The sequence below is a fragment of the Myotis brandtii genome, unplaced genomic scaffold (assembly GCF_000412655.1).
Source record: "Myotis brandtii unplaced genomic scaffold, ASM41265v1 scaffold248, whole genome shotgun sequence".
In the NCBI taxonomy this organism is placed as follows: Eukaryota; Metazoa; Chordata; class Mammalia; order Chiroptera; family Vespertilionidae; genus Myotis; species Myotis brandtii.
Genome location: NW_005359397.1, coordinates 1,541,289 through 1,563,750, shown reverse-complemented (window position 1 = coordinate 1,563,750; position 22,462 = coordinate 1,541,289). Strand labels below are relative to the sequence as shown.

At 45.5% G+C, this 22,462-nt stretch overlaps 1 protein-coding gene across 1 annotated transcript in view; it reads left to right on the top strand.

Moving 5' to 3' along the window:
* Positions 1-22,462, top strand: part of FHOD3 (formin homology 2 domain containing 3) — a 347,834-nt gene that overhangs the window by 255,271 nt on the left and 70,101 nt on the right. The window contains exons 15-18 of the mRNA XM_014540586.1: positions 2,356-2,469; positions 10,685-10,819; positions 15,893-15,943; positions 20,540-20,745. Of these exons, the coding sequence (XP_014396072.1) occupies positions 2,356-2,469; positions 10,685-10,819; positions 15,893-15,943; positions 20,540-20,745 (506 nt within the window). The remainder of the gene's footprint in view (positions 1-2,355; positions 2,470-10,684; positions 10,820-15,892; positions 15,944-20,539; positions 20,746-22,462) is intronic.

Below are 22,462 nucleotides of genomic sequence, written 5' to 3'. Positions count from 1 at the left end.
TTAATTGCTCTCCATTAGAAAGACCAAAGGAGGAGGGAAAGCATTTTGCTTGCCTTATTTCCATAGCATCATTTTAACATAATTTTAGTAAAATAATCCTGTTAAAACAGTCCACCCGATGCCCACTTTTGGTCGGAAGGGACTTGTTTTAGTTGCGTAGAATAACCAACCGGGAGTCCAGGCAGCTGGGACCCAGGGTGAAGCCTGAGCTCAGGGCCAGGCCCCCCAAGGACTCAGCTCCAATTGGGGGGCAGCCTCCTTCCCACCACATCGCCCCTTTTGCTGCCTCCTCCCTTCTCTCCCTCTTCTTCGCTCCTGAACTTTTTTCTTCCTTTTCTGCTTCTTCCTATCTTTGTACGTTCTTCCCATCCTTTGCTTTCCTGCCTTCTCTGTGGCCTGTGGTTTGGGCATCTTCTTGAAAAATCAAATCAACACTCAGGGAAGCAGTGGGACATGTAGAGTGTTGGGGTTTTTTAAGAGAAGAGAAAATAAACGCCAGAAACCAAGTCCTGCGAAGGTGGTGTGTGCAATGAGCAGACGATGAAGTAACACTGTGGATCTGGGTCCCCATCTGCCTGGCGGAAGGCCTGGTACTGAGCACAGGCCTCACATGTGGTACCAAATAAGCAAGTACGAGAAACAGCCAGCACACAAGACTTAACAAGGATAGATTTGGGGAAATGGAAATACTTCATTTCTCATTATAATAGTGTAATTTATTAAGAAAAACTAACCGGTTTGGCTCAGTGGATGGAGCGTTGGCCTGCGGACTGAGGGGTCCCAGGTTCGATTCCGGTCAAGGGCATGTACCTTGGTTGTGGGCATATCCCCAGTAGGGGGTGTGCAGGAGGCAGCTGATAGATGTTTCTCTCTCATCGATGTTTCTAACTCTCTATCCCTCTCCCTCCCTCTCTGTAAAAACTCAATAAGATATATTTAAAAAAAAGAAAAACTGACATTCTATCTCTTACACTTTTAAAAATAGATCTGTTTTTTACACTTTTTTTCTACACAAAGTTGTGATCAAACTTAGTGTATATAGTGTATATTACATCTTGATGTTTTAATTCAGCCCACATATATATGTAGATATGAACATTTAGATATAAACATTTCCCATGTTATCACTTACAAAATTGGCAATAACTTCTAATGGTTGCATAATATTCCGTTGATGAGTAATATATCATACTTTCTTACCTATTCTTGCATTGTTAGCTAGTTGGGTAGTTTCCAGTTTTCATTATGATCTCCATAATGTTCCCTGCATGACATTTTTTTGTACATAAATAACCATAAGGGTTATGATAACTCCCCAAAAGTAGACTTACTCTGTCAAAAGATATCTTATTGAGGTCTAATTGCTTCCCAGAATGGTTAATACTGATTTCCGTCGGCAAGAGTTTGGGCTGGACTCAGCACTTACATCATAGTGACCCTTGAGGTCCTAACTATCCAAATACAAATGACCCTTGAGGTCCCATATCCCCAAATACAAGGTCCCTAACTGGTTCAGGGGAAGGAGTGGCTGAGTCGTTTGAGAGGCAAAGTTCTCTGAATCTTGTTATTTGTAATTAATCATGAGTGTCTACCCCAGGCAAGGGCTTCAAATGGTAGTTTGTGTTCTGGGAATTCACTGAGTAAAGATGGCTAAATACAGCCTGCTAAAGGGCATCTATTCTGAAAAACAAAGAAAACTCTAGAATTCTTCAAATCCTGAAACTTATAAAAGATGATTGTGAAATGATGAAAGCTCATTTAAACCTAGTGGCTGTAATGTTATTCCTGGGGAAATATTGAATGAAAACATAGACACTTGCACCTTTTAGCAGCAGGCTAATCCAGAAGCCCCAAGGACATCTTATTCTTCGTCACCAGCCACACAATGAGATTATATCTAATGAATGAAATTGATTCAGAAATACCTAAAGCAGAATTTTTAATCAGATGTTTCTTTAGCCAATCACCTGGCATTTTCTACCAATCTTGAATAGATTTAGTGCTAATTGTACCACTGGAAAGGCAAGAAAACTCTTCATGATTCAAATGAAAATAATTTGGATTCTAATTTATGTTAGCAAATAGTTTGACTGTACATGAGTGCCTTATTAAACCCTTTGTCAGAATCCTGCTGCTTAATGGGTTTGGACTTTGGGAACCATCTCTAATGAGAAAAAAACAAAACAGTTAGTAAAATTTTTTTTTTTTTTGCGTTAGTGCAATCACTGACAGTGTTAGCATTTCCAGACCTGTTTCTCTTGGAAAATTTAAGATAATTTGCGATTCCTTATTTACTGACTTGTACTCATTTCTCTGTCTCCCCTTGCTCCCAACTTAATTCTCTGCACTCTTTAGATACAACAACTTTGGCAACCACTCTTATCACTCTTCAAGACCTTCGTCTGGATCTGCTGTGCCCACCGCTTCTACATCATCTCTTCCAACCCCCCAGGAGCCCAGGCTGGACAGGTGGGTCTTATCTTATAGGGAGCATTCTGATAGCTTCACTGTCTTCATGTAAAGGGGATCCATTTGATGAAGAGTGCCTAACGGAAAAGTGTCAATGAAAGTATAATCTGGAGTATTTTCCTTTCCAGAATATATCCCACAGGCAAGATTGTTTTCTTTCTTTCACACTATTTAGTAAGTAAATATTTTATTGGAGATATTTTGTTATTATTATCTCATCTCCCTACCCACTTTCCATGGAAAGTATAGAACTATTTTTCCAAAACATTTAAATGTAAATGATTTGATTCACCCCTCAAAAGCTGATCTAGATCTAGCGTAAGCTCTGCAATTTGTCTTACGCACATCAATTTTCACCTCTGAATGATTAATTCTGTGTACATCGTTAGTGGGCCCATTAAGGTGTTGTGTAATTAATCCAGGACCTACCAGAAGAGAAAAGAATTGTATGGGTCCAGGGAAGGAATTTAACTTGGCAGGAGTATTAGACCACCAGAAATTACCTTACTCTTACTCCTGATTGCACAAGGATGTGTTCACAAGGCAAGGGTAGGTAGGACCTGTAATTTTAGAACAGTTGAAAACAGTTACCCTTATATGGCAAGAGTGCTGAGTTAGAGAACACTGGCTAGGGCCCCAACTCACTGGAAAGTTATTGCATCCTAAGGGTAAAATGCCAATTCTGCCAACCCTTACCTTAGGCAGTGGTTCTCAACCTTCCTAATGCTGCATCCCTTTAATGTAGTTCCTCATGTTGTGGTGACCCCAACCATAAAATTATTTTCGTTGCTACTTCATAACTGTTATTTTGCTACTGTTATGAATCGTAATGTAAATATCTGATATGCAGGATGTATTTTCATTGTTCGAGACCCACAGGCTTAGAGGGTGGTTTTGATGAACAGATGAAAGGTACAGGTGAAGGTGCTCTGTGAACCCCCTGCCCCTGTGTGGGTCCCATGGGAAGTGACAATGTGTTATGATGGAGTAAATGTCCAGCAGCTCATGATTGGTCAGAAATCTAGACAGGAATGATGCCCTGGGGGTCATTTGCTGCAAATCCTGAATCTTAAACACATTCAATCTGTGTACCGCATTCTGGTCTTCTCCTGTGTATTGGAGGGTGTGTTTGGCCAAGTGCTGCTGGTCATGAGAGATTTGGTCAGGATGTGGAGCAGGCAAGACCTCACAGCCCCGGGAAAAAGGGCTGTCCAATGTGGTTTGCCCAGCCACCCCTCAGTGTTAATTTCTAAGATGCTATATAAGCCCCAGGTTGTCAAACTCTCAGGTTCCACAGCCCAATGTGGCCCTGTCCTGGGCATATTCAGGCTCAATTAGGTCTTGGTAATGAGGTCACAAGGTGATTACCCTGAAGACACCCTCTGTCCTTTACCCTGGGGCACCTCTTCTTGGGGTCAGCTGAGGTTGCCTGTGCTCCCAGAGAGGTCACTAACAAAGAAGATCCTTGTCATATGGGATGGAGGATTTGGGGCCAAAGTGAGGAATATGAAAGTCTGACCCATCTTACAGGAGACATCTCACACCCGTGAGGCTGCCAGCTCCTCGGGAGTGGGCAGCAGGCTCCATTCCGTGCTGTGTCCTCCACAATACCCAACTCTGGCCACGGCAGAGCGGCAGCCAATGCTGGGTAATTGGGTGAATTGCCCACTCATTGGTTGGGGAACTGTTTGGAGGCCCTTGAAGATGAGAAGTTATAAGGACAGGAGGTCTGCAAATTTCCAAAGTCCTGGGCTTAGGGGAAGTTCCTCCCTGGTCCGAAATGTGAAGCCCTGGCCTCCACCTTCTTTCTGACTCCTAGAGACTCAGGTCAGGATTAAGCTGGAAGGTCCAGGGGTGCAGGCTCCTGAAGGACTGCTGTCTGTGTTTTCTTCCCTTTTTGATCTGGCTGAGTGTCTCCTGGGGGAGAAACTAGAGGAGGAAGAGTAGGGCTGGATCCAGGAGCACCTTGATTGTCCTGGAGAGGATGTTGGTCTTCATCCTGAGCCCACAGGGCTGTTCAGGTTTGGAAGTAGCTGGCGATGTCCTCTAACACATCAATGAATGGCACCTAGAGGGGCGAGATTGCCTCCAAGTCCAAGAGAGGTGACCATGACCAAGAAGGCCAGTGACCCAGGGGCTTGCGGGAAGAAGTGAGTTTGGGCAGACTTGGCTGCCACCAGGAGGGTGGGAGCATGGAAAGCAAAGAGAGTGAGGGGTCAGGCTTGCATGTGGGTGTGAGAAGCAAGGAACTGAGACAGAAGATCCTGGAGGAAGAGCAGATGGAGGGTGGAGATGTCCAGCCTGGGACATGCAAGGTGTGAGGCATCTATGACACCCGGGGGAGATGGCTCCTCGGTCCTCAGTGTGAAGAAGGTGCTGGATGAAATCCCTTTGGGAGCCTGTGTGCCGAGACCTGGTCCCTGGGGACAGCAGTGGCAGGAGCCCCTTCCCAGCTGCCTGTTCCCTTTCACAGTGCATTTCTGCACAGGAAATTCAGCACCTTTGCCTTCCACTGGATCCACCAGTGGGTAAAGTAGCTTCAGAGGGTCTATTGCTTCTTTCCATTTGCATGTGTCTTCAACTCTTACTGTCTGTGGCTTTGAAAAACGCTGTGATGAATCATATGAAACATTGGGCATGCATTTTCATTATTAAGATCATGAAACCATCAGGCCTGGCTGCATCATCCCTTCTTACTCTCACCTTGTTGGCTTTTGCTTTGTGACTGTAACAAGAGACAAATAAGAGGGGTTCTCAACTCCAAATCACATTTGTGCTCCATCTCCCAAGCATATTATGCCAGGTGCATTTATGATAATGTGTGTTTCTGTATAGTTTAATGTTTTCTTTTTTCTTTTGGACAACTGAATTCTTTGCATGTCACCCATAATCTATTTTCACATCTGTGAGAATTTTTTTGCCTTATGGAGATCTATGATTGTTTTGACTGAGGTATATTCTTCAGTGGAATGCATAAGATTTATTGTTGAAATGTTTCACATATCCATATTTTATTGAAATCAAAAAGAAAAACTTTTTTCTTAGGAAAGACATTGAACTGTTACGAACAATAGTTGCATTTTTGCGACGAGAACCCACATCTGGCACCACACCCCTGACTACTAACGTGTGCCAGGGCCCCATGCAGTACTCGGGACTCTAGGACTTCATTCCCTTGACTTGGAAAGAAGACTCTCTTCTCAGAAGTCCGGGGAAAACCGGGCCAACTAAAGCAGCCCTTGGGGCAGGCCGGCCGCCTTGGACATGACTCCTGAGCATCAGTCTGCACTTCGAGTTTCCCAGAGTCTCCCCAAGCATGTCAGTGGGTTGGATGTTAATAAAACGTGGAATGATAAACTGACCCAGAAAGGAAGGAACTGAAGAAACAGTATACAAAACTAAGTCAAAACAGGGGAATCAAAACCAATCCTTCTCCACATCTGCTATCACAGCTTCCTTTATAGGGCTCTCTTTTAGAAAGAGAGAGTATAGCATTAGTTTTCATGACATTGAACTTGAATTATGCCGAAACAAAATAGGAAAACCAGATTATTTGCAAAGGCCCTCAGGGATACAAGATACAACTGTGTAATGAAGGCCGACTTTTAAAATGCTTCAATTTTGAAAAACGTACTTTTTGAGTGGAAAAGTTCTAAATGTTTTCTTGTTAAAGGGAAGCATAATTACAGGAATAGTTGAACCATTCACGGTCAAGTATTCAAATGAAACAAGCAAGCAAGCAAACAGTAATCACAGCACATGAATTTGTGGTTTCTGGAAGTTGGGAAAGGCAGATGGCATTCTCTTCCCATCCCTGCGGGGACATCTCCATCTTGTGGGCCTTTGCAGAAATTGGTGGCTGGAATAAAGAGCCTGAGAATGTGTGGGGAAGCTGGGACCAAGGAGCTAAGACTAGGAGCATGAGAGCCTGTGGTGCTGAGTGCTGGCTTCTCCTTCCAGCCCAAACTCCCCCTTGTGGGACCTCACTCCCTGTGACCTGCTTGCACACTGGTGTGGTCACTCCTCCCTCAGATTGATGGTGTCTGTGTCCATGTGTTTCTACCTCTTTTCCGGGATGTTAGCTCTTGGCAGTTCTTACTTGTGTGGCAGGACTGCTGACGATGGCCCTGAGTGAATTTGCTGCTACCTGTGTCTTCATCCCGACTTCCTCCTCCATGTGACTGTCTGTTCTGTGTGTGTTTTGTCTTCCCCTTCTAGTTGACTTTGGCTTTTATCATTTCTTCCTCCACTAGTATCTCCCTGTGCCTTGAGGTTCTACTTGTCTGGTTTTCAGATCATTGCTTTTTTTTCAAATATATGACCCATGTGTTTGTCTGGATCCCAAATACTTGTTGGCTGTGGTCCATCACTTGATCTGCACAGTACTTTTTATTTATTTATTATTTTTAATATATTTTTATTGACTGAAGAAGGGACCCCTCCCCCCCCCGCCCCCCCCCCCCCGCCCCCACTGGGAATCACACTTGCAACCTGGGCATATGCTCTGACTGAGAATTGAACCGTGACCTCCTGGTTCATAGGTCGACGCTCAACCACTGAGCCATGCTGGCTGGGCTACACAGTACTTTTTAAATTTCGTGTCAGTGGAGTCAAGAGCCCCACTGTCCAATGGGGCTGTAGGTAAACTTTTTCTTTTAAATTGATCAAAGTATATTTTTAAAAATCACTGGGAAAAAGCACGGAAGATGGGATAAAATCATGCCTTTTTGTGTGATCACAGTTAATGGTACCCAGTTCACTACTGCCAGCAGGAAATAAAGGCTATCAATGCGGGCGATTTCCTACCGTTCAAAGAAGCCACGAGCCTGTGCTGAGCTGCACAGCAAGCAGGCTCCCCCTTCCCCCCTTTGGCGGCTGCTACTCCCTGATAGCAATCTCGTTACAGACAAGGAGTTCCTGTAAGGCACAATGTGGTCCTGATTAATTGATCGTGTTACATCCAAAGTGCAGAGGAGAAGCACCGGTTAGTTGACAGAGTGAGTTTACAATAGGGTCTGGCTCCCTGATGGCAGTTTTATGTAACAACTGTGGGCGTTGGGAACCCGGGCTCTGGCTCAGCCCTCTGCCTGTGGGCGCCTAACAGATGCTAGAGATTCTTCCTCCCACATGTATTTTGAATCTGACTCCTCCTCATCGTTCCTACGACCACAGATTTAGTTCCAGACCTACGTCATGCCCAGACTCTGTGTTGCAGTGGTGTATGTCTTCTATCCTTTCTGAAATACACATCTGAGCAGGTGACTTTTCCTGCTTAGAAACCTTGAATGACGCCCAACTGCCTATGGACACAGCCCAGCTGGTTACCATCGCCTGGAGGACGCTTCATGTTTGGGTCCTGTACGTGTCTTCCAGCTCCCCCCCCCCACCTCCCTGTCCTTTAGCCCCCCGGGAATGTCCTGTGAACACAGCAGGCTCTCCTGAGGCCCCTTTCTTCGTATGTGCTCTGCCCCGTGGCTAGCTTCCTCCTTTCTTCATTTGGTCGATTCTGTGGCATCCTCTAAGACCCACCCATCCTGTCAGAGGCTCTAACTTCTTCAGCCAGAATGAACATCCTCTTGGGTCCAGGTTCCGCTATGTCAGCTCTCAGCCCTTTGAATCCTTATGTGTCTATCCATTTGTTTCTTGGGGTTCACAACCTCCAGGGGTCCATGGCAGTGAACCTGGGTCCCACAAAGCCACAGGATGAATATGCTTCAACTTCCTGGACTGGCCATTTGATTAGAAGATTTGGGGGACATCTTTATTAAGACAGACAGGACAATGCTTAGGAGCATCCATGTTCACTGGAAGCGTGGAGAAGTGTTTTGCTTTTGCAGAGTGCACGTTGTGCTGTTCCCACTTTCCCTGTTTTCTGCCTTTACGGCTCTTTACTCTCAGGCAGCAGCCCTTTCTGTCTCTTGCATGCGATTCCCCAGCCTCCTGCTCACTCCCCTGCCCTGCCCTGTACCACTTTGCAAATAACCAGGCGAGCAAACACGTGAGTTTTCTTCCTTTGGAAAGTGGAATTGGATTTTTTTAACTAGACAGTTCTCTCACCCTATTTACCTAAAGGATGTACAGAGCTACCGTAATAGGTGTGTATTATAATTCTGTTTGGAAGTGAAAGCAGCATTTGTGACACTTAGCATTTGGTGAGATCTGTAACAAGAAAGTGCAACTATCACAGATCAGAATTCCTACACCCGCAGAGCTGGAGACGGTTCAGCTCATTGGTGCTGTAAGCTGAACCCTGTGCCATCACCCGGCTGTGTCACGGCCCCCGATGGCCAGCTTTGCAGTTGTCTTTGGCTACAGTGGTTTTGCACTGGTGGTGTATAAAGGTTACGGAGCAAAAAGAGGGAGATTTCTTCTTTCAGAAAATGTATTCCTGGGTTCCTGATATTTGTTCTCTTATCTCAGTTCCCCACTCCTTACCTCAAAGCCCAGCAATGAGTGAGAAGCTTTAGTGGTATAATGGAAGAGACTGAATTAGGGATAAATTTGGTGTCTAGATAGTTACACACACTTAGAATGGTAGATAGATACCCCTCCTCCTCTTTCTCATTCAGTAACCTTTGAACAATGCTAGTAAACAATGCCATTGTAGCCAGTGACAGCTGGAAACCTGGCCCTTGGGGCTGAACACACACACACACACACACACACACACACACACACACTCACAAATATTACTCATATATTTCATTCAGAAAATACTGAGTGCTCACAATGTGCCAACCTTGTTCTTGGCATGGGAATCTGACACTGATCCATTCCGACCCTCCCCCTGATGTCATGAGGGTCACATATAGCCGCAGAAACAGAAGATAAGCACACCATCCGCACATAGTGAGTTCCCATTGCAGTAAACACCGTGATGAACCTTGGTAGACAAGTTGGAGGGAGAGGAGTCAGATGGCCCATCCTCCCAAGGGACATCTCTGGTGAGAAGTCTGGGAAACTGAGTCTCTAACATAAGACAACTTGCAGTTTGCCTCTAGGTTTGCCCAGTGGGCAGGTGAGAGTATGTGCAGGCGGGAAGGTAAAGAGGGAGATGAGAGAATAGAGTGAGTTTACATCTTCCTTAAAACATGGTCCTGAGATCCATGGGAGACTGTGTTTGGTAGAAGCTTGGTGCTTAGAGCAGAGGTAAGTGCACAAGGGAGGGGAAAGCTGGCCTGCAGTGGAGAGGAAGTGAGAAGATGGAAAGGATGGGCCTCAGTCTGGGCCAGTAAAGCCTGGAAACCGTAGGACACGAGGTGCTGGTGGCGGACGGTGCTTTTGGAAGCTGCCAGGGGAATGGTTTAATTATGAAGCCAAACAGGGTGGACATGGAGCTGGGTGAGTTCTGCTGAAGGACTCACATGGTCTTGGCCAGGAGGGTGGAGAGTAAGAGGGAAGGGGCAGGAATTGCTGCATGCCCGGGGCAGGAGCCTGCAGAAGGGCCAGTGGACAGGCCAGAGTGTGATGCCAGCCACGCCTGGAAGAGCAGCTTCATGCTTGATGCGTGAGCCAGCACAGTAAGGTGAGGTTGCATGTGGGGCCCGTCTCCACAGCAGCTGTGGGAGCCCAGCCGTGCCCTCCCGTGGTGGGGAGGCTCGGCTCTCACCGACAGTGTGCGGCAGGCTGCAGAGAAAGCACGTGGAAGCCTGGAATCAAGGTCCTGTCTCGGATGGCAGATGTCCCAGGATGGCAGCAATGGGGATGGGGAAAAGTTGCCTGTTTCTTGGGGTTTGCATTTTTCTCATGATTAGAGATGCAGAACATCTCTTCATATACCTGTTGGCCATCTGTATGTCCTCTTTGGAGAAATGTCGGTTCAGATCTACCCAATTTTCTTTTTTTTTTTCTGTTGAGTTATATGAGCTCTTTATACATTTTGGATGTTAGCCCCTTCTTATATATATGATTTGCAAATATTTTCTCCCATTCTCTAGGTTGCCTTTTCCTTTAGTGGATGGTTTCTTTGCTGTGCAGTATGCTTAGTATTTTATACATGACACCATTTTGTCCTCCCAGTGTCTGTGGCAGGTTACTTACCTCCACTTACAGATGGAGATCCTGAAACAGAAGACCTGAGACGCTCGGGGATTTTCCCCAAGCACTCCCTAGGTTCCGGCGGACCCTCAGTTCTAACCAAGGTCTGATCGATTCCTATTTCAGTACCTTTAATCGTAGGCCAACCCACTAAAACATGAACTCATTATACCTTTAGGTCATCACTGAGTGGTCTTCTCACATCATCCTTTAGGCAGCACCAGGAGTCCCTGGCAGCCGAGAGAGAGAGGCGGCGGCAGGAGAGAGAAGAAAGGTTGCAGAGAATAGAACGGGAAGAAAGGAACAAGTTCAGGTAAGAGAATTTTCCAATTTCTAAGATAATGAATTGATATGAAAGTGCCTGCCTTCACAGCTCTGTATGATTAATAATGGTGTTATAGAGTTAGGGCCTGCTGGCTGCCAGACAGGGCCAGCTGGATGGGGCCTGCCAGACGGGGGGAAGGACCGAGGGAGGTTGGCTGGCTGTGGGAAGTTGGCTGTGGGAGCGCACTGACCACCAGGGGGCAGCTCCTGCGTTGAGCATCTGCCCCCTGATGGTCAGTGCACATCATAGCAACTGGTCGACCGGATGTTCTGGTCATTCAGTTGTAATGGTTGCTTAGGCTTTTATATATATAGATATGAATAACCCATACACAATAGTTTGGTGAAGGCCTGGGAGGGGTGGGTGCGGGGTAGAGGGGATGAATGAGGAAAAAAACGTACAAAGGGGACAAACACACAAAGTATTGTTGTGATACTTTCAACAATAAAGACAAATTAAAAAAAAATAAAGCAGAATAACCAGAAAAAATTACCCTATGTAAAACATATTTTTAAAAAAGATAAAGTTGAACTAATTTTAGTGAAAAATAAATTAAGGACAGAGAACCTAATTGTCTTAAATTAACTTGCTATTTCCCCCTAAACTATTCATGTTTTATTCATATTCTATTGGATGCCTAAAAGAAAATGTTTTTTTCACTTTCTGGTTTGCTTTTTGTTCCCTGTAGCAATCTTTAATTTTTAAATAAAACCAATAATCTTCCCCTACAGGGTAAAGAAAGGTCATTGTGCTGATTACTCCCAGGACATTGTCCCCCAGTCTCCTGGTCTCTGTTCAGCTCCAGGAATATGTCCCTGTGTGTAGCCCACGCCAGGTTCCAAGTCTTAGCCTGTGTGGCTGCTGAGTCCAGTGTTGCTCAGTTTTCAGCCAGGTCACCTGTTCTCCCATCCTCACCTCCAGTCACTCCCCTGCCCTGGGCTTCATGCTGTGCAGCCCTTTATGGAATGTGCCGAGTCTGTCCTTACACATCTCATTCCTTCCATTTATCCTTTGCTCCCTCCTTTCCCTCCTTCCTACTTGCCTTCTCCTTATCTCTCCCTTCATCTTCCCAGTCACCTCTCCTATAGCTTCTATATTCTTCTTCTTTTCATTTCTCTCCCCATCTCCATTTCCTGTTGCCTCCATTCAATTTCTTTGGCAAACAATCTTCCCATCAATTCCTCCCAGTTACACCTACAAAGAATGTAGCGCATTGTTAGTGAGGCTTTACAGGTTCAAGAACTTCTTTGTCAGCAGCCAGGAAGAGTATGTGTAATTGTAGAAATGATCAAACTATGAGCAGAGCTGTGAGGTTGCCATAACTGTCACTCACTACTATGTGAAAACAAATACCCCATGTCTGTGTTGAAATGCTGATCCTGGCTTCGGTAAGACTGGGTTAATGGGCTTCGTGAAGTAAGCCAACATCAGCCCCCATGTGATCGGGTGGCATGCCCCGAGCTGTCAGGTTTCTACCACGTGATACATGGAAATGCCAGACCTGAATGAACCCTTCTCACGATGTAGCTCTTGGGGGTGTCTCTTTTGGAAAGACCAATTTCTAAAAACCACTTGAACAGGTTAAAGGCTTCCTGTGTCTGGGCTTTCTGGGAGATTTGCATAAATAGCAGCAGAGAATCTTGCTGAAACACCTGGAAAATTTAGAGATTAGCTTGCCCATCTAAAGATTTTGATTGAAAACCTCTGAAAACAGGTCCAGGGTCCTGTCTCTTCTGCCCCTCCGGTCTCTTCTGCGTCACTGCATGCACCAAAAATCGTGGACAAGTGTGTAGAGCTCCGAAAACTCCCCGGTGTATAGAGAGCAGAAGGTTTGGGGGAGGAGACTCGCATTCAATGTCCCACCTAACCAGTGAAAGTTTACCGTTTTCCCTCCGCTATCACCTGGCTCACACCCCAAAACCCAGGGGCACGTACCAAGTGTGCATTGACAGCTCTGGGAGGAGGCCCCTCTTTCTGGGCTGAAGGGCGGTAAGAGGAATTCCTAAGAGTCAGAGAGTGGAGAAACTCTGTTTTTTCATATTTTCTCCTTCTCTCCTACCCCAGCGTCTAAGCAATATTGTTTTAGAAGCCCCTGTATAGCAGCAGTGTCTAGGCCAGGGGTGGGCAAACTTTTTGACTCGAGGGCCACAATGGGTTCTTAAACTGGACCGGAGGGCTGGAACAAAAGCATGGATGGAGTGTTTGTGTGAACTAATATAAATTCAAAGTAAACATCATTACATAAAAGGGTACGGTTTTTTTTTTTTTTAGTTTTATTCATTTCAAACGGGCCGGATCCGGCCCGCGGGCCGTAGTTTGCCCACGGCTGGTCTAGGCAGGTGCCTAAGAACTCTGACCAGAAGAGCTGTGACCCTGAGAACAATAGGCACATCACCATTCTTCTCTCTGTGTCCTGCTGCGTTGCCTGGGTGTGGATGGAGTCACTGAAAGTATGCAGCAGGGCAGGGAAAAGAAAGCCCAAGCTTTCTGGCTGGAGGACCAGGACAGGAGACCAACCCAAGGAAGCCAGGAAGTGATAGGAAAGCATAGAGAAATCAAGAGAGTACTGATTTGTGCAGGGGTGGCTCACAACCTAAACAGCAAGCCACAGACTGAGAACTAAGTACTGACGAACCACTGCTCAGGTCCTAGACTGGCCACTGGGTGGTACACATAGGGCTTGATTTCAATAGCACTAAAATATTTTTAAATTGAGCTAATATTGGAACTAATATATAAAGACAGTCAGCACTTGTAGGCTGAACCTAACTTAGTTGTTTGCCTTCTAAAGGAAAACAAAAGAAAACAAGCAAGGTTCTTCATAGAATGTAAATAAGACCCAGAGTCTCTTTGCAAAATATTTAAAAATATGCAGAATGCAATCCAAAATAACTTGTCATACAAAGAGCCAGGGCAAATCTTAACTCAGAAGGAAAAGAAAACCAAAATATGCTAACCACAAAAGGATGCTGTCTTTATCAGACAAAGACTTTAAAGCATTTATTATAAACAGGCTCTAAGAAGGAAGGGCAAATGATTTTGAAACAAATGAAAAGTGAAGTCTCTGCAAAGAAATAGGAGATATAAAGACGAACTAAGTGGAACTGAAAAACACAACCACCAAAACAAAAAAATTCATTGGTTGGGCTCGATAGCTGAATGGAAATGAAGAAAAAAATCAAAGACTTTTAGATAGAACAGTAGAAATTATCCAATCTAAGAATCAAAACAAAACATTGAAAAAAATGAACAGTTCCTCAGGGACCCATAGAATAATTCCTAAATGTGTAGCATTCATGACATTGGAGTCCTACAAGAGTACATAGTGCATTGCAATACCTAAGTCATTATGTTACAATATATATAATATATATGACATGTAACAAAAAATATATATCCTAACCAGAATCTCTCTGTGTTCTTAAATAACAAATGAGATCCATTTGGTACCAAGGGCAAAGAGTGAACAGCTATGAGCATGGTCTCTGAAGATGGATTGTCTGGATCTAATTCTCACTCTGTCAATAGATTAGATAGATAGATAGATAGATAGATAGATAGATAGATAGATAATAGATAGATAGATGATAGATATAGATAGATGATAGATATAGATAGATGACAGATAGATAATAGATAGATGATAGATATAGATAGATAGATGTAGATATAGATAGATATAGATATAGATAGATGATAGATAGATACATGATAGATGATAGATACATGATATAGATAGATAGATATAGATAGATGATAGATATAGATAGGTGATAGATAGATATAGATAGATATAGTTAGATGATAGATAGATAGATAGATAGATAGATAGATAGATAGAGATAGATAGAAAATATTAAATAAACCTTGTCCAGGAAGGAATGCTGATCATCAGGACAGACCACACACAACTATTAATTATAATGATGGCAGTTTCTTCCTAAAAGTCTGAGGATGTGAATGAAAAGAAATTCAAAAGAGGAAACAGGAAGAGCTTTATAAAGTAGTCCCTGGGAACACCGAAATGGCTGACCTTTCACCACCCATTACATTGATTTAAGTTGTTCATGCTCCTGTGCCTTTTCCCTTGCATTCCATCTAAAAGTTGTTCCTTATCTGCTGCTATTTTTATTGAATATGCTCTTAAACCTCTTGGGTTATGGAAGAATTTCTTTCTAGTATGAAAAGTGATGAGGATGGATGTTTATAAATGATAACAAATTTGAGCCTCTGTTGCTTTTTCTCCCTCTCCTAACTTGTTTCAGTTGCTTTGACTCACTGCTCCTTTCTATCCAGTTGCCAGGGCATCGAGGGGTAAAATGCTCAAACTATGTTAGGCCCAGTGTAGAAAACCATAATGCCAGAATTCTCCAGGAAAATAAATGGTGTATTGGTAGGTGACTGATCACACAATTAAGCTTAGGTTCACATTGGGACCTCACCAGCAGGAATAGAAAAACAAACACTAAAATTGGACAAAATTGGGCATCTCGTGGGTACAGGCTAAAGAGAATGCATGGAGCGAGAGCCTCCAGGCATCCCTGCAGAGAGCCAGAATGTGAGGGGCGCAGAGAGAGATCCTGGGCTGTGGGAGCAACGTCCAAGCTGGGGAGCGCAGCGACCCTCAGAGCCACTCAGATTTAATTCTTGAGGTGGAAGTTGTGGCGCTACCAGAGCTTGACTGAATGTGAATCGCCTCTGAAAGCTATGGCTTGCTTGTCATGGCCATACTTTATTTATGTATTGTTTCACCTTTAAAAAATATTTTTCTTCTCCCTTCCCCCACTAGGCATGCATTCTTCTTTCCAAAGAGTAATTGGTCATGTCCGTGAGTGAATCCAACAATCCTATGATTTCGGACTCCTGTGACTTTATAGGAGATCCATTATATTTAGTGCTTTTAAAGCATAGTCTTTACCCTTGGTTTTTAAAAATTCAACTACAGCCACTTTCCATTTCCAAGGCAATAGTGGGCTTTCATTATATACTGTTAGCAATCTCATGAGCAATAATTCTGTTCTTTTTCTTCCCTATTTTGTTTCGTCCACCTATTTTCAGTAGCCGAGAGTATTTAGACAAAAGAGAGGAGCAAAGACAAGCAAGAGAAGAAAGGTTTGTATCTCTCTTCTTCCCCATGTAACTAAAATGCATGTGACTTGGCACTCCTAACCAAGCATGCCGTGGGGACTGTGTGAATTAAAATATCACAGCTTTCCCTAAGAGACCTGAGACCTTTGGTAATTGGCGTTTTGCAGAATAAGTGTCAGGTAATCTACATTTTTGCAAGGAAGTACAGGTTTCTGATTTAGTGTCATCATGGTGTGAAATATATGTCTGCTCCAAAATTCTTCTACAAGTGAGCACATTGATTTGTATATTGACCTGTGGAAGATATTTCCCATATCCCGTGCCACCACTACTGAACCTGCGTGAGGTGTCCCTGCTGCATGTTTCCAGGTCACATGCTCAGCATACGGGCAACAAATATTTGACCACACGCGCTATGCCGGGCACTGGCTGGGGGACCCACACCCACCTGAGACACTCACCGAATGTGCCTATCACTTCCCTGTCTCCCTCCTGAACAGCACTCAGGTTCCTGGTGGCAGGAACCATGCCTGGTTTTCCTGGGTTGTCCCAGTGCCTGCCACAATCCTTTGCACATATTCGACACTCCGGAAAGATGCATGGAATAAATGAGCAAATAAACGGACAGCTTTCTTTCAAATATCTAAGCTGTAAACCAGTTTTTATAATTTCAGTGGCAACATACTTTTAACCCCATTAAAAGATACAAAGTTAATGTGCTCACTGTCTGATTAATTTAGATAAGCATGTTTTGGGAAGTAGAACAGTGAAAAAGACCAATGTTTGCCCTGTAGCCCTGCAGTTATTCCGTCCACCACCAGGTGGGGTTACTGCACGGAGAAATGGAAATGCTGGTTTCAGACCAGAGCCAGCTGGGAACCTAACAATATTTGAACGTTGCCAATAAAAAATGGAATCGTGCTCATTTTTTTTTTTTAGACACCATCAGCTAAATAGGTCAGGACAGACTGGGGCATAGAGGAGTGGAGTCTGTCTATGTTCAATTTAAAAATTAGGTGCTTAGGTCAGCCTCATGAATAAAACATTTGATTATTGCCATCCTCATCACCAGTTGTGGACAGCAAATGTAGCGTGAAAGATGCTGGTAAAGAAACACACTTCTCTTTCTCTAATTCGTACCATTTAAAAAAATACATTTATTTTTATTGACTTCAGAGAGTAAGGGAAAGGGAGAGAGAGAAACATCAGTGAGAGATAATCATTGATCGGCTGCCTCCTGCACAGCCCCCACTGTGGATCGAGACCACAACCCGGGCATGGGCCCTAACCAGGAATCAAACTGGCCTCCTGGTTTATAGGTCGACACTTAAGCACTGAGCCGCGCTGGCCAGGCCATACCATTTTTTATTGAATCAAACTGTGACCTCCTGGTTTATAGGTCGACGCTTAAGCACTGAGCCGCCCTGGCCAGGCCATACCATTTTTTATTTTTTTTTTACATTGGTGGACATGATATATACTTTTACTGGAAATGCTGTTGACTTTGTGCCCAAGCTTAAGAAATCCAATTTTATCTTGTTTTTTAGCATTCCCTCCAGATGTTGCACTTTTTTGAGGTTTTGGCCGCATGGCTGTCAGGCTCAACCGGCACAGGCACGGCTGGAAAGCACTTGGGGAGGTGTCAGGTCTGACTGGCTCAGACTGACCCCAGAATTTTCCAAACCACCAAAGGCTACCTGTTCCCGGATATTATTTACGGTTCTTTTCCCCAAAGCAGAACATCACTTACGCCTGGAGAATGTGTGCAGAGGAGTTTGCCACTCCTCTCACTCTGGCCCAACATTCCCTCTCTGTCACTCACCTGTCTGGGCCTCTTAGCTGGGCAGGAGCGGGCTCTCTGTGGCCCCGTGGGAGGGTCTTTCCTTACAGCCCACCTCTGTTTACACGGAGGTTTGAGGGAAACATCCAAACATTTTCCTCTGGTTTGGACCTGCCACTTTGGTTCACCTGCCTCTTGAATTAGCTGCTGAGGATGGGGGTGAGGGAGCGATGCTTTCATCCCTGTTTGGAAAGGTGCTGGGGGTGAGCCAGGAAAAGATAAGACTTGCAAGTATAACGGACTTCAGAAATAGATGGGGAAGCTGGTGGAGGTGAGAGGTGGAAAGAGGTTCAGAAATAAGGACAAAGACTCCGTCTGTTAACTCTTCCTGAGAGAAGCGCGCATGTGTGTGGGGTCCGTGTTCCTTACTTCCCAGACGCTTTTCATTTTGTAAAACTGAAACGTTCTATCCATTAAACAAGTCCCCATGTCCCCTTCCCTGCCATTCTTATCTACCACATACACACCCTTGGGACAATTCAGATTAAACCTGTGACTCTGCCCATGGCTTCTGGATCCCGAGGATGGCACCCGTGAGACAGGAATAGTCTTCGAGTCGTATATACCCAGCCTCTGAGTCAGGAACCCCTGGGGTCTCCCAGGAAATAGGGTGAGTCCTTTGGCTGCTAGCACATGCCTGCCAGCCTCGCTGCCCACGGACGGGGTTTGCAGAGGCCAGGACCAGGGCCGGACCCAGTGAAGTGTGAAGGTCATAAATGGGCCGTCCTCCTGGCTTTGTTACTGTTCTCTCTGCCCTCTTCTGATCTTGCTGAGCACAACTTTCCTGCTCATGATCTCCAGTCTCTCGGGCTTGTGCAGGTCCCCTAATTTGCATGTCATTCCTTGCCTGTCCCTTTCTCCTGTCGCAGGCTCGGACTCACAGACTCCTGGGCCGCAGCCTTTCTGGCCTTGCATTCACCACTATCTCATTAAAATATGCCTCCTAAGGCCTCTGACCCTCAAGACCACTCTCTCCCAAGATTCCCATCCCCTCCAAGCCCAGTGGTTTTCCCTTGCTGGTCAGAATTAAGTTCAGAAATACTTTTCTTTGGTCTCCTCTCCTGCCTTTTGAGAGGTGACCTCGTTGGCAAGGAAAGCCCAGAGTTTCCAAAGCTTTCTCTCTGGGCCCAGCGTCTCCACCCTTCATGGTAAGGCAGCTGCCCTCAGAGCCAACCTCAGACATTTATATATATGCAGACCTACCGCACCTTTTATCAGCGATTCATGTGCGAGTCAGCTGCCTCTCCAAGAAAGTGAAGTGGGTGCGTTCCCCCATTGCACCCCGTGCTTCAGGGGACCTCTGCAGGTGGGGTGCTGGCCCTGCAGGTGGGGTGCTGCCCTGCACGGTTCTCATTGCGCACTTTGCTCACTTCCCGTCAGCTGACAAGTGCAAGGCACCGAGGGAAAGAACAAAGAAGGGTAATCTTCCTGTTCTCAAAAATCCTATTATCTGCTTGTTGAAAACAGCCATGCACATGTGAAAAGATGACTAAGTATGCCAGGCAGTAAATGTAAAATGCCATCTGAGCTGAATGGGCTACATATCCGACATGAGTTCCGAGGCAAGGCCCCCGATCGCTTCCAGCTGTGGTGGCCAAGGCAGCCTCATGGGAGGCGTGCGTGTGAGCCTGGCCCAGGGCGGGCTGCCGCTGGACTGGCAGGGAGGAGGTGATGATGACAGATGGGAGCCACGCCCACCTTAAGGATGAATGAAGAAGTGCGTGCTTTCTAAATGCATTTTTTACAGGTCTCGTATAGGTGCCCCACCTTTCTTATCCAGGTGAAATGGGAGTGCCATCTGGGGGTGATGGTGGGCCAGAGCTGGGCGCTTGCCTGTTGGGGGGAACTGAAGCAGTACATCTGGGTGGATGTGAGGGAGGGTCTTGAATAAGCTGTTTCAAAGTTTAGTGGTGGGTAAGATAGTCAGAACCCGGCTACAGCTGGGCCCATAAATTTATTTCTGAACAAATAATGGTGGGTAAAATTAGCAGACATCTGGAAGAGGCACATATTTCAAAGTTATTTTGGTCTGATCTATAAAGCGCACCATGCGGAATATGATTGGTAGCTGGTCTTAATAAACAGTTAGTGGGTTCTGCCTGCCTGAAATGCAAAACAGATGTATCTTTGTTCTTTTAAACTGACTTTGATGAATAAACTATATGTGACGTCAGGTCCAAGCTATTGGATGTCTGAGTCCGACTCAGAAATATTTTAGAATATAAAAAAGTTTCCATGGTCGACACCGGGAGAACAAAGTGAATTCCAGTCGCATTGCTGTGAGCATTGAAGCAGGTTCAGACATTCAGGGAGGCCTTGGTCCAACACCCCCTTTTGGTATTTGGGGGGCACTGTTTCTCTCTGCCACACAAGGGCACCCTCCCATTTCACAGCTGTGAGCTCCGAGGGTGTGTGGTTTTCAGCTGTCACTGTGGGGCCTTTTTGATGGTCATTACTGTTGTTTTGCTTATTTGTACAAATGTTTCCTAAAAGAGCAAACCAGGATTCTGCAGCCGCGAGCCGGTGTCTGGGGACTGTGTGATGTGGCCACCTCCCGCCCGCCCCCCTCCCCGGCTGTTTGGTTGTGCCTGATGCGGGATGTTTAATCACTAGCGTCTTGGCTTCGCTGGGCGTTCCTGGCAAGCGGGCCCTCCAGCCAGCCCCGCGCTGTGCTCGGCATCAGGAAACCAGCTCTCTCTGCAGGTGTTTCGTCCATAAACAAGCATCAGCCACGGGCTCCTCTTTCTTTTTACGGAAACCCTTTGGAATTTCACTTTCAGATACAAATACTTGGAGCAGTTGGCAGCTGAGGCGCACGAGAAGGAACTGAGAAGCCGGAGCGTGAGCCGGGGCAGAGCTGACCTCTCCTTGGACCTGACCTCACCAGCCGCCCCCGCCCCTCTGAGCCCTGGCCCTTCATCTCTAGACTCACAAGGGGCTCTCCCCGGAGCATCATCCTCCCCGGGAACACCTCAGCATCCCCAAGGTGAGTGCTGGGAGAGGGGAGGGCTCATTAGCACCAGAGGGCTTTTTCAGTAGTAACCATTCCTACGTTCAAATGAACACTGTCAGTCAGCTAAGGGTAGGCTTAGGGGGGACTGCAGCCTGGGCTGCCACAGGTGCAAGAGTGTGTGTGTTCAGACCACGTCCATGAAAGCAAAGTTATTGTAAAGATGATCAGTGTATGGTCATTGAAAAAAAAGTTCCGAAGATAAGACTGACTTTGACATCTCATTTTAAATCATAGGTTTTTAACTTAGTCCTCTAGCATTTGAATGTTATTTCTTTATTGGATCGGCCCCATAAAGTGGCCACTTTGAAATGTTCTTACCCGAGGGATTGTGGGTCTTGTTTAAATTAAACTGATGGAGAATAAAATTAAGCAGTGCAGGCAAAGAAAAATGTGGACCTCGTGAACATAGGCATTAAATGTCGAAGAAGAGAATAAAAAGGAAAATAGTAAAGATTACTGGCACGTGGCATGGGTGGAGGTGCGTGTGTGCAGACAGGCAGGCTGGCCCTGGAAAAATTCCCTGTCACCTTCGCTTTATTTGGGGGGAAACAAGGACATTGTGCACTGCAGCCTCGGAGCATCAGCTGCCTTCCTGGCTGCTCTGCACATTGTGGGTCCGTTTTCTTTCACTTTAGCAGAGGGGGTGGTTCTGGGCACAGGCGCCTCCACGGTGCCTGCTGGTTAACCCTGCAGCCAGCATCGGTGGTCTTACTGAGTATTGGGGTTTGCAGCCTGACAGAGACTCAGCCAACGGAGACAACAGAGACATGCAACTCTTAACTCTAGGAGGGTTGCCTAAATATGGCGTCAAGTTTAATTTAAACAAGGCAGGACTCCGTGACCTCAGCAGAACTGGCTGTAATGGAACAGAACTGTCTGTGCGATTCTCTGCTGGCTCTCCCGACCCCAGCTGCTCTGCCAGGCAGGCTGCCGCACCGGGGCTTTGCATCTCGGCCAGTCCTCCTGGTCCCCGAGCCGCGGAAGACCGTCCCAGGCAGATGGCTCGGTCATGGATGAGTAATGTCGGTCTTAAAATGTTGAGACTCTGAGAATCAGGAAAAATGACTGTTCTGTGACAACTCCGTGCTTCCAAAACCCTGCCTGATATCACTGCTCTGACTGAACTGGCAATATGAAAAACACTTCCCTGCAAAGGAATTCTGCACTTAATCTTGGGACCTTTCATGCTAATTGTTGTACCTCCAGAAGTTTGCAGAATGGTGGTCTCAACTGTGAAATACAGAGAGGCCTCAAGCTGAGAGGGAATTGTCAGTATCTCTAAATAGCCTTTATCCTCAAAAATTTGAATCTAGTTGATATCTGTGGCAAAAAGAGAGTTCCTTAAATATTTTGTCCAGTTAGAGTCAAACTGGAGGCTGTTCTAGCCAATGAAAAAGAACATTTTAAACTTCAGTAAGGACACAGAAAATAGTGTTTTGAGTACATACAATATGAAAACATAAAGTTATTTCAGTATGCTTTCAGAAAGATGAAAAGCAAATGTCAGCCCAGACCGTGTGGCTCAGTGGTTGAGCATTAACCTATGAACCAGGAGGGTTCATGCCTGGGTTTCAGGCTCGATCCCTAGTAGGGGATGTGTAAAGGGTAGCTAGATGATTGATGAGTCTCTCTCATCATTGGTCATGTTTCTATCTCTCTCTCCCTCTCTAAAATCAATATCAATATATAT